This window comes from Pan paniscus, chromosome 19 (genome assembly GCF_029289425.2).
Source record: "Pan paniscus chromosome 19, NHGRI_mPanPan1-v2.0_pri, whole genome shotgun sequence".
Classification (NCBI taxonomy): Eukaryota; Metazoa; Chordata; class Mammalia; order Primates; family Hominidae; genus Pan; species Pan paniscus.
The window spans coordinates 63,061,454-63,074,251 of NC_073268.2; the positions used below are offsets into that span (position 1 = coordinate 63,061,454).

General features: G+C 38.9%; 2 protein-coding genes across 5 annotated transcripts in view; both read left to right on the forward strand.

Annotated features, from left to right (window-relative positions):
* Positions 1 to 8,837, forward strand: part of LOC100988585 (transmembrane protein 220) — a 49,905-nt gene extending 41,068 nt beyond the window's left edge. For 2 of the 4 annotated variants that reach the window (XM_034942371.3, XM_034942370.3), the window contains 2 exons: positions 2,338 to 2,453; positions 7,920 to 8,837. In XM_034942371.3, coding sequence (XP_034798262.1) covers positions 2,338 to 2,453; positions 7,920 to 8,054 — 251 coding nt within the window. In that variant the 3' untranslated portion in view covers positions 8,055 to 8,837. Of the gene's footprint in view, positions 1 to 2,337; positions 2,454 to 6,625; positions 6,833 to 7,919 lie in introns of those variants that run through there. The other 2 variants (XR_004667236.2, XR_004667237.2) reach the window with 2 other exon arrangements.
* Positions 8,838 to 10,542: 1,705 nt separating this feature from the next.
* The window catches only part of MYH3 (myosin heavy chain 3), a 49,982-nt gene continuing 47,726 nt past the window's right edge, over positions 10,543 to 12,798 (forward strand). The window contains exon 1 of the mRNA XM_063598738.1: positions 10,543 to 10,903. The gene's annotated coding sequence lies outside the window, so the exon portion shown is untranslated. The remainder of the gene's footprint in view (positions 10,904 to 12,798) is intronic.

Sequence of the window (12,798 nt, forward strand, 5' to 3'; positions counted from 1 at the left end):
AATTTTAATTATGTTAACATTGATTTAATAACTGGTTAAAAGCACTAAAGAATAGTTTTATATTCATATTTATTATATGACACATTCAAATACATATCTTCTAAACTTTGAGGTTATTTAAAAATATGTTTTATGAAGGATCTGCTGTATGTGTAATTACTTTTAACACATTTATTAAGATATAATTGACATGCAATAAAGTATAGATATTTGAAGTATATAATTTGTTGCCTTTTGTAACTGAAACCATCCCACAGTCAAGAAAATGAACATACCTGTTACCCTCAGAAGTTTTCCTTTGCCTTTGTTAATCCCTCCCTTTTTCCCTCCCCAATCTCCTGTCTGCAGAACTGCTTTCTATTGATAAAGATTAGTCTGCACTTTCTGTGTATCATAGTTCATTCCTTTTTGTTGCTGACTAATAGTTCACCGATAGACATTTGAGTTTTTTGCATTTATTGGCTGTTACAGATAAAGCTGCTAAGAACATTTATGTACATGTTTTTGTGTGGACACATGCTTTCATTTCTTTTGAGTAAATAGGATAGGAATGGTTAGATCATATAGTAGGTGTATTTTAACTTTCCAAGACACTGAGAACCTGTTTTCCAAAATGGTGTATTTCTGCATTCCTGCCAGCAGTATATGAGAGTCCCAGCTCCTCCACAGCATCACCACTCTTGGTGTGGCCAGTCTTTTTAATTTTAGCCACTCTAGTAGATGCTTAGTGATATCTCATTGTGGTTTTGGCATACATTTTCTTAATGACTGTTAATGTTAAGCTTCTTTTTATGCTCTTATTTGCCATCTGTATTACCTTTAGTGAAGTGTCTGTTCATATCTTGTGACCGCTTTTTATGGAGTTCTTTGTTTTCACATTATGTGTATATGTATTATTTATATTCTGGATACAAGTTAGGTATGTGATTTGCAAATATTTTCTGCCAGTCTGTGGCTCGTCATTTCAGTCTCTTAACAGTGCCTTTCAAACAGCAGTTTTCAGTTTTAATGAAGTCCAAATTTATCAGTTTGTCCTTTTAATATAGTGCTTTTGGTTTGGTATATAAGAAATCTTTGCCTAACCTAAGGTTACAAAGGTTTATGTTTTCTTCTTGAAGTTTAGAGTTTTTACTACGTATACTTAAGCATAATTTATATCTACAGTTTATAGGTTTGTCAGAAATTTGGGCAATAGTATAGTCATTTCATGAAGCAATGAAAAACAGATATTTATGAACTCATTGAGTTATGCACAGTCTTCAATTTAAACATGTGTTATATCGGCAAAAATCACATATTACTAACCAAACCATAATATCCCCAAATGAGTAGACATTCGAGTTGCTGTACCTAACCAAAACACCAGACTTTATGGTAATTTTCAACAGAACATAGCGATTGATGATGTAGTCATTACTAGTTGCATTTTGGGGAGATTTTTAAACTTTAACTTGGTATTTAGAAAAAAATGCAGTTTCAGCAATTTAGTTTTAAAAAAAGTTTGAATGTGCAGCTAACTCAGGCTTCATTCACCTTTCTCTTTATTTACCCAGAGTGGAAAAAGAAAGCCTGTCTTTTCAGAAACTGAACAATGTCTCATTTAGAATGATGAGTTCATCCAAGGAACAAAAATTGGCTTCTGTACCTTTAGAAAAAGGAACTGCTGTTAAATGTTGGGCTGTCATTTCAGTAGTTTGATGAATCCAGTTGTTTTAAGTGACCTCTACCGGTTCACTTACATGAATTCCAAAAACTGAATAGCAGATACACGCTGTGAATGATTTGCCCTTATTTCAGAACTTTGTTAAGATTGCGTTTTGGGGATGACTAGTATTAATTAATTAACCAGTTTTTTAAAATCAGAAGTAAAGAGTAGAACTTGATACCAGTGTTGAAATTATTTGCAGGAAAATAAGACACAGGTATTTTGACCTGATATGAACTTAGTTATGAAGCAAATTTTTTCCCCATATGATGCCATGAAAAGTTATAGTATTTAATTTATGATAATATTTTTAAGCTTTAGTATATCTCAGAACTACATGTGACTACTTCTTAAAAATCAATTTAAAATGTGATACAAGTGATTAGAAAATATTCCCTCCAGGTCTTTACTAGATAGTCATAAAAAGATTTGACTTATATATTACAAAGGAGAATTTTCATTTGTTCTTTGTGAATTTCTTCTCCTTTTCCTTTGAATCATGAAGAAATGTTTGGAGACTCACAGGAAGAAAGTGGCAGTAGAGCTGCTTTACAACTGATACATTTTTTGAAGTAGAGATGGTTGTTTTACTGGCTTCTCATTTTTCACTGTCTCTCTCATTTTTTATTTAGAATTTTCTCCCAAACTGGTTGGCTTGACTGGCACGAGAGAAGAGGTCGATCAAGTGGCCAGAGCATACAGAGTGTATTACAGCCCCGGCCCCAAGGACGAAGATGAAGACTACATAGTGAGTAAATGTTCCAGTTTTAACCCATGGACCAGCTCCCAGATCCCAAATAGTCATAAGGGTTTCAATGACTGACTAGCTTCTGAGAAGAGAGAATACCTAAGATTATTGCAAAGTCCTTAGGAAATTTTTTTTTTTTTTTTTTTTTTTTGAGATGGAGTCTCATTCTGTCATCCAGGCTGGAGTGCAGTGGCACAATCTTGGCTCACTGCAACCTCCGCCTCCCAGATTCAAGCAGTTCTCCTATGTCAGCCTCCCGAGTAGCTGGGATTACAGATGCGCACCACCACACCTGGCTACTTTTTATATTTTTTGGTAGAGACGGGGTTTCACCACGTTGGCCAGGCTGGTCTCGAACTCCTGACCTTACCTGCCTCAGCCTCCCAAAGTACTGGGATTACAGGCGTGAGCCACCGCACCCAGCCTCCTTAGGAATTTTGAATATTTTAAAGGATAATAGAAGCATGTTTTTTACATTTTATTTATTTTCGAGACGGAGTCTCACTCCATCAGCCAGGCTGGAGTGCAGTGGTGCGATCTCGGCTCACTTCAACCTCCGCCTCCCAGATTCAAGCAATTCTCCTCCCTCAGCCTCTCGCGTAGCTGGGATTACAGGCATGTGCTCCCACGCCTGGCTAATTTTTGTATTTTTAGTAGAGAAGGAGTTTTGCCATGTTGGCCAGGCGAGGCCAGGGGGTCTCGAATTCCTGACCTCAGGTGGTCTGCCCTGCCCACCTCAGCCTCCCAAAGTGCTGGGATTACAGGCCTGAGCCACTGCGCCCAGCCAGAAGCAGTTTTTTAAAAGATGATTGTTTGATTTATATTCACTGTTCTCATAATTCAATTGCCTGTTTTTCTCTTATAGTGGCATATAGGATTTTAGGGCAATTTAAAACCAGATACTTGGGTGCCATGTTGGAAATAAAGAGAAGCCATCATTTGGAACAACACTTATTTTAAAGAGATTGTGTTGGTTCTCACTGTGTCCCCAGTAGAGGTATCAGAAATTGCTCTTCTGGAGAACCAGTTTTAGGCCATGGAGAACTGCATTTTTAGGTTGAATGAGAATTCTGAAAAGCAAAAGATAAAAGGTTTATTTGCCCATTGACTATATGCCTTGGACAGTTAGGCGTTAAATATGTGCTTTTTAATGATAAGGAACAGAAATTCTGTTGTACTTGTGTAGCTCTTAAATTAACTATCTTCATATTCATCAGCACTGCCCCAGAAGCCTTAAGGTCATGCCCAAGTTACTGTGTTTCTTTTCTTGTCAGTGGTTTCACAGTGAAGCACCAAAAGGCATTAGCACCACCACTATCTAGCAATTTTCTTCTTAATTTGGACATTTTTCTCCTATCATATGAAGAGTCAGCATTGTATTTTAGCATTATTTCAGTATTTTTCTTAGTTATCATACTCTGTTTTTTCTATAATATTGTTTGGGCAGAGTAATCATAAGAGCCTTTCTAGCTGTGAAGCTGTCTTTGTAGAAAGAAAGATGGCCAAGACCCTGAGTCACTGATCGAGCAGCTCCCCATGGCCCATCCCAAGAGTTGAGATGCAGAGGGGATGGGATGTCTCACTGCAGTGCTTTGTCTCAACAGCCAACTATGGTTTCTTTGTCCCTTTGAACCTGGAACGTGTGTGCCCCTGGAGCCTACAGCCTAAATTAAAAGCAAGCTTCTGGCCCGTTTGCCTTAATTAAGCCTACACGGTAATCCTGTCTTCCAGATGTGGTGCCTCGTAGAATTAGGGAAACTTGGATTCCTTGGAGTAAAAGATGAGAAAAATGAGCACTTTTCTTTAAGCCTTAATTGTAAGGAAAGTAGAGGGACCCTCCTCTGTTTTCCTCTTGCTGCTGCTCTAGCAGAATGAGAGAAGAGCAGAGAGCCACAGTGGCCAAAAGAGGAAACCATAGGAAAAGGACTTTCCGGACTTCTGTCTTTATAGAGAGTTGTATTAACTGGTTTTGAGTTTATCCGATGATGATAGCAGGAATAGATGAGCTCATCAGTCTGATTTCCAGCATTAAATGAGTTATATTAAATTGTTTAAATGTATACAGTCCTAAACTAGGGAACACTCCATAGTCTGATGCTTAGAACTCATAACTCAGAGTCAGAAAGTCAAATCAGAAAGCAGTTGTACAAATAAACCCAAACAGCCTGCAAAACTTAAACTGAAAACATTCAGTTACATTGACAAGAGATTTTGCTGAAACCAAAGTGCTGCTCAGGGCAAGAAGGGAGGGGGTTTTGGTCAGACTGCTGTCACATACCCAACTCTACTCAACTGCCCCTCTGCATTTTCTATTTAAAATACTTTGAAACCTTTAATCGTGTAGCCTGCCTTGCCTGGTTAGTGTTGATTTGGCAAGAATGTATCATATTCATGTCTGCCTGTAACAGCAGTGGGCAGCTAGGTGCCAGTGAGATCATGGAGCAAACACAAGCCTGGGCACTGAAATTTATACTCACAACACAGATAATCCAGAATATGGATATTAATGTTTTTAATTACAAATGAAAACGAAAATATGTAAGTCTTATGGAAACTTCTTGGACCTTGTAGAATGTATCTTTGGCCCCATTTTGAGAAATACTGGCCTACTGCCATAAGAATTTGACTTTTGATGAGATTCGATGAGGAATTCATGCCGTACATTTGCTAAATCATCCAATAGGGGGAGACACTCTTCAGCTTCTTAGGTTTTTCATTAGTATGACTTCAGTCCCTTGAGGTCACAGATTTTCATCCATGGGATGGTTTGGGAAACTTCTGTTAACATTTAAGGACCTGCAGGAAGTAAGGGGGTACCTTTAAGGTTAACGTTGAGATGTAATGGAATGAAGTTTTCTTAATCCCAAACAACAGCAACAACAGGCAAGCTTCTGGCTTTTGAGTGGACTCTTCAGAGTGATCGAACTGGGTATACCAAATATTTGGGATTCCATAGAAAGCTGGATCTGCACATTATTGTATTTTATATATATAATACTATATTATTATATAGATATTAGTTAGAAAATACTTTTGAAAAAAGAATACAAATAGCTTTCAAACCTAAATGTTCAGTTTCATAATAAAAGAAATGTGAATTGTATAATGAGGTAACATTTTTCTCTTGGCTCAGCAGTGATCAGAAAATCTGAAAATATATTGTCGAACTTGGAAAAGCAGGAAATAAACTGCAGGAGTGAATTTGGAACAGCAGGCACACTCATGCATTGTTGATAGGAATTAAACTCATACACCCTCTTCAGAGGGCAGTTTAACAGTATTTCTCACATTTAAAGTGATATACTTTTTATGCAAGAGATTCTACTTTTTGGACTTTATCCTATAAATATACCTTATGGCATTGTTTTTAAAGAGAAAAAACTGAAAATCCAGTAACCATTTTTTAACTACTGTGTATAATCTAATGTAGAACAATGTCCAATATATTGTTAAATGAGAAAGCAAGTACTGTAGAATATATTGTTACTTGTGTATAAAAAAATAAGTGGTAGTGGATATATACACATAGTAGATGCAGAGAATTTCTTTGGAAGGATACAGAAGGAACTGATGGCATTGGTTCACTCTAAGGGGAACTGAGGCACTCTGGGTGTGAAGAGGGGGAGAGACATTTTCATTGTATGCATTAACTGGATATTCGTTTTCTATGTGCATATATTACCTTTTCAAAAAATAATTCACACTAAAACGTAACTTGCACACTAGAAAAACTGAGTTGCTGCTCTCCATTAGAATTGGAGCTAGAGGCAACGTGGTGATAAAAGTTTGTGGACTTTGAAACTGGACAGATTCTAGGTTTTAAAGTTAGGCCTGGCACTTACCAATTATATAATTTACTCTCTCCAACCTGTGATATCATTTGAAGAGGAGGAGAATACCTGTTTCACGGCTTAAGATGACATGTGAAAGAATTTGTCAGTTAATGCTAGTGTCCTTTTTCTATACAAGGAAGTACTAGAACTTGGAAGACCTCTGTATTAGAATAAATGTCAATGTGCTCTGTCACAACCCAAAGGAATATTGAGGAGTGACCTCTGACAAGTTCGACAGATACAGATAAAACAATATTTTTGTTGTGTACTACAAGGTAATTTATATTAAGAACACTCAGAAAATAAGTCCCACATACTGTAATTTGTTTTTTTTAACAGAGAATAGAGAAAAGGAAGAAATAGGGAGAAAGAGTGATGTAAGCTACAGAGTAAGGCTTGAAGAGAGAACTGGAGACTTAATTCTGACTTCTGTATCAAATATGTGGAGAAACATAGCCCCCCATCTTGCTCCTGCAGTGAACTATCCCACAGCACTTGGAATCCAGTTGTTGGCGCTCTTTTGGTGTACATTCTTTCCTTATGTGGGTAGGCAAGTGCTCTTTCCATTTGCTATCTTAAGAATGTGTGTATAAAAAATAATACCCTCACAGACATATAATGCGTTCCGGGGTATGTTTGGGAGGTGTCTCCAGTTTGGTATTTGTAGTCACATTCCTGTCTTTCTTTGTCTTGCCAAATAGCAGTCAAGCCTGCAATAAATTCCAAGGACTCTAAGTGCCAAATCTCACTTAAAATTGGATTTTATGGAAGTGTCTAACTAAAAAATCTGATGACTAATCTAAGTTAAAGTTAGAGCTGGGACCATTTTAGGACTTTGCTGGGAAAATGGATGCTGAGTTTACTATGACTCTGTGGTTAGGAGGGCAGCATTTATGCTCCCGAGGATTTGCTTTCCAGGTGATGGATTGATTTCAGATAGGATTATTCAGTGGAGGAGACAAAAATTTCCTTGGGGAGAAAAATGTTTCTTTTCCTGTTTCTGTTTGAATTACTAATATTAAAACTAAATATTGTTCAAATTTATAGATTATTTAAACTAATGATTAGTTTTCTGATTTCTTCTCATAAAGCATGGTAAGCAGAATTTTGGCAGTAATGAATGACAACCAGTTCTTTCTAAGACATGAATAAACCCAAGAACTTACTAAAGAAAGCAGTTTTTCACCAACACTTAATTCCATGTGATGTCTCTTTGTAACATGTTTAGGGTCTGAGGAGATATCTTACTCAAAAATGAAGGTATTTTTCAACAAGCATTGCTATTCCACAAACATTGACTGCTTTATGAAAGCCTGCAGCAGCTATTTCTTAGAAGGTGAATTCTTTTCTCAGAGTGTGTGGGTAAATATGTTAAGGATTAAACCAAAAGAATTTCAGGTTCTAGCTGATGTGACAAGCAATAACCAGTGCAGATGTTTAGGACACAAAAGATTTTAGACAATTTTTGTTAGGAATTTGCTATAATAGACTTAAGCCTATTCCATAAATAATAGATACTGTAAAGGTTATTTAAGCATTAATGTAAAGTTCTCTTATCTTGCAGCATACATTCAGTAAAATAAGCAGCTTATTTTGGTAATCTTTGTCACACTCTCCCCCCTTTTCTCTGCAGGTGGATCACACAATAATAATGTACTTGATTGGACCAGATGGTGAGTTTCTAGATTATTTTGGCCAGAACAAGAGGAAGGGAGAAATAGCTGCTTCAATTGCCGCACACATGAGGCCATACAGGAAAAAGAGCTAGCCAAAGCAGTGTTGCTGGATGCAGTATTCTCTTGCTAAGAGGAAGGAAACTGTCTCGCATAGGAGCCTATATAAATATAAACATATATACGTGCACTCTACAGAATGGCCTTCATACCATGAGAACATTTCTGTTTTGGATGGGGATGTTACCCTTGTGTTCAACCAAAATTGATTCTTGGAACTGTAAAGATTACAACCCAAAGTCTCCCAGGAAGCTGTGGGGAGACCAGAGGATCAAGCTGAAGTGAAGCCAGTGAAGAGCCCACCTGCGGAAGGACATGGCGGGGCGAGGCACAGCCAGTGCATTTCTGCCTGCGAACAGGCCCTCCCGGCAGCTTTGCCGCCTCTCCATCGTCTTGGACCCTTGCTCAAATAGCTGTGGGACTGAATTTCACAGAAAAGAATATAATTTCCATAGTGCTCTTGCTTGCCTCTTCTTGAGTTCTTTGCTCTTCTGAGTTCTTGGTGGCTAATAACAGTCAGATTAGGGTCTCTGCCATTCAGAGTTGATGCTTGAAAACTTTAGTTTTCCTTATTAATGAATATCACTATCAGATTTGACTAATGAAGAGGAAGTCTATTGTTTGGGGGAAAAAAAAACATCAGTTTGATTTCTCTAGGGGTTCTTTTATGTGATTTTTAGCTAAGTGGTGTGCCAGGTTTTCAGTGACATACCAAATGGAAATAAGAGGATATTGATCACGAGTGTGATGCTGAGTACCTTTCTGCATATACTGGATTGTACTTTGTGTAAAGTAAACATACTCAGTTTTGCTGTTCAGACAAGCGTGATCTTTTTCATGGGTGATGAGTGGGTGCATAGATGGCTGCACACAGTTCTCAGGGAAGAGACCCACGGGCTCCAGCGGGCAGGTGGGTGGGACGCTTGCTGAAGTGCAGGTTCCCAGACCCAGAGCTGAATTCACTGAATCTGCAGTATGATGCAGAGACCTGCTTCCATGACAGATACCCCAGGTGACTCAGATGCTGGCGGACTGGGACCATCCCTTAAGAAAGTGTTTTTTGGGGAAATAACTTGCCTGGCACAATGGCTAATGCCTATAATTCCAACACTTTGGGAGGCCAGGGCCTGAGGATTGCTAGAGGTTAGGTGTTCAAGACAAGCCTGGGCAACATAGTGAGACCCCCCCCCCCGCCCCCATCTCTACAAAAGATTTTTTTGGCATGGTGGCACATGCCTGTAGTCCCGGCTACTCAGGAGACTGAAATGGAGGATCACTTGAGCCCAGGAATTCAAGGCTTCAGTGAGCTATAATCACACCACTGCATTCCAGCCTGGGCAACAGAGTGAGACCCTCTAGATATATCTATGTAGAGATACAGAAATTAAAATGAATTTAAAAATAAATAAATTTGACCCTTCTTTTGGTGTGTCAGCCATTGAAGAAAATGATTATTGAGTGATAGAATGAATCTTGGCTTTTGTTTGTAAATTTAACTGCCCTAGAATCCTGGGTTTGGCCTTTTTCTGCCAGAAGCTGCTGCCCTAGGGGCAAAGTTCTCCAAAAGTTTTTCAGTAAATCCTAAGATGCAACAAATATAATGCCTAGATAGGCAACAGATTCTTTTTACATGATATGTTTCTACACGCACATGATAGAGGTCTTTTGGTTTTTAAATTCTCAATACTTAAACCTAAATATATCAAAGTAAAAGTATGTGAAAAAAAACTATGCTAGTTATAGGTTGAATAATGTCCCCCAAAATTTATACATTGAAGCCCTAATCTCAGTACTTCAGAATGTGACTGTAATTGGAGATAGGGTCTTTAGAGAGATAGTTAAATTAAAATGAGGCTGCTTAGGTTGGCCCTAATTCTATATGACTGGTGTTCTTAAAATAATAGATTAGCTGGGTACAGTGGCTTATGCCTGTAATCCCAGCACTTTGGGAGGCCGAGGTGTGCAGATCACCTAAGGTCAGGAGTTTGAGACCAGCCTGGCCAACATGGTGAAACGTCGTCTCTCTCCTAAAAATACAAAAATTAGCCGGGCATGGTAGCGGGTGCCTGTAATCTCAGTTACTCCGGAGGCTGAGGCAGGAGAATCGCTTGAACCCAGGAGGCAGAGGTGGCAGTGAGGCAAGATTGCGCCATCGTACTCCAGCCTGGGCGACAGAGCAAGACTCCGTCTCAAAAAGAATAGGAGACACAGTGAGACGACCACGAGAAGCCAGAGAGAAAACAGCCATCTTACAAGCCAAGAGAGAAGTTGTGAGAAAAAAAAAAAACAAAAACCCTGCTGACTCCTTGATTTTTGCCTTCCAAGCTCCAGAACTGTGAGGAAATAAATGTCTGTTGTTTTAGCCACCAAACCTGGTAAAGCAGTCCTAGCAAGCTAATACAATAGCCTGTTCCTTAATAAACAACTGCAAGATTTAGTTTATAGAAACCAGCTCGGAAGCAGTTGGTTTGGAATGACTTTCCTAGGAATCTGGTCAAGAAAGGAACTTACTAAAAGACTATTCTCATTTAACAAGAGAGATATTAAGTATCTCAAAGGCCAAATCTTTAAAAAGATTATCTGTTTTAAGCCACAAAACATTTGTGTGGATCCCTTTGCAGCAAGTTTGCTCTTAAATAAAATTCAGTCTTCGTTCTCAGCTGTTGCAGGTTAAGGCTTGTGAAATGATCCAAAAAGGGAACAGCAGCTTTTGGAGAAAACTTTTATTTGTTCTTCATTCTAGTGTCAAGTTTAAAGGCTTGAAGTCAGAATGTTAGAAGTGGGGAAGGGGACCTTAGAGGTGACGTCTTCCAGATGTTCCTGTTTATGCACAAGGGGACAATCTCGGAGAATTAAGGCGCAAAACTCGGGTCCCAATTTCTAGGTAGGTTCCTGTTTGTTCTGCTGCTATCGTGCGCTTATGGTGACTGTGTGAATCCAACCAAAACGGAGGTTCCGTATGCCAGTGGGGCAACCTTTTTCAGCTGCAAATCTTGGGAAATCAAAAGCAAGGCTGTTTTTTTTTTTTCTTTTCTTTTTTGAGACAGAGTTTCACTCTTGTTGCCCAGGCTGGAGTGCAATGGCACAATCTCAGCTCACTGCAACCTCCACCTCCCAGGTTCAAGCAATTCTCCTGCCTCAGCCTCCCAAGTAGCTGGGATTACAGGCATGTGCCACCACGCCCGGCTAATTTTGTATTTTTAGTAGAGACTGGGTTTCTCTATGTTGGTAGACTGGTCTCAAACTCCCGACCTCAGGTGATCCGCCGCCTCGGCCTCCCAAAGTGCTGGGATTACAGGTGTGAGCCACCACGCCCGGCCTCAAGGCTGTGTTTCAGTGAAATATCCCTTGCAAATCTTTACCTGGGTGGGTTACAGTGTTTTCACTAGACTCTTCAATAGAATTAATATTTTAAGAAATGCCACTTGTTTATTTGAAAAGTACAAGAATCCTATCAATGCAGTAGGCATGAATGTACTTCATGTGTCTGGCTGTTCATGAAGCAGCTGATATCTTAAGTGTAAGAGGTGAGATTTACTGACTACCAGTGAAATATGCGAGTTGGGAGGCTAATGATTTTAAATTGTAAATGCATCTGCATAAGATCCTTTAAAATAGCTTTTATTGTTCTTAAATTTATGTTTAAAAGAAATTAACATTAATATTTTCAAATCATCCATAATCTCCCAAACCTTTTTTGGTTTTCTGTTTAGTACCATTTAAATCTTTGTGTATGTGTATATGAGCTACCTTTAAAAGAGCAGTCCACCCATGCGAGCATTTGTTACCCAATTAGTTTGTACTTTTTTTTGGTTTTTATTTTGTTGTTGTTGTTTGTTTCTTTTTGAGATGGAGTCTCGCTCTTCTTACCCAGGCTGGAATGCAATAATGGCATAATCTCGGCTCACTGCAACCTCCGCCTCCCAGGTTCAAGCGATTCTCCAGCCTGAGTCTCCCAAGTAGCTGGGATTACAGGCGCCCACCACCACACCCAGCTAAATTTTTGTATTTTTAGTAGAGACGGGTTTCTCCATGTTGGTCAGGCTGGTCTTGAACTCTCAACCTCAAGTGATCCGCCCGCCTTGGCCTCCCAAAGTGCTGGGATTACAGGCGTGAGCCACTGCGCCCAGCCTAGTTTGTGCTTTTTACTTACCAGTTAGGGGTTATATTACTGTTTAACAAAATGGACGGTTATTTCTATTCATTAACAAGATGCAAGTAATAGCCTCTTTAGCCACATATTCGTTAATAACACCTTTAGACCTTATGGGGGTAATTATTTTCTATATACTTTTCCAATGTATTTGAAAGTTTGTTCGCTCTTCTTCCGTAATTATACTATATCCTCAGTAAAGAAAGTTTGGTATACAGAAAAGTTGAAGGAAGAAAATTTTCAATCACTGTTGTTCCACTACCAAGAAATAATACTTGGAGGTATTTCCTTTCAATCTTCAACATGAGAATGCTAATGTCCCCCTCATAAGGGGCCTTAAAGTCACTGACTCTGTGCACTATTTCATGAGAACATTGATGTGGGTATTTAACCGAAAGAAAACTTGAGTTTTCTTTTTTCCTTTTTATTGTGGAAATTTTGAAACTTATTCAAAAAGTAGAATAGTTAACTAATTGATGTACCCATCAGCAAGCTTCAGTAATTACCACCATTTAATTTTGTCTGCACCCCCCCCCCCACCCAATGCCACCCCAGCCCATTCCCAGCATGTGCCTCTGAAAGAGACCAACTTTGTCCTTTAAAAACAACCACAGTTGGCTGGGCAC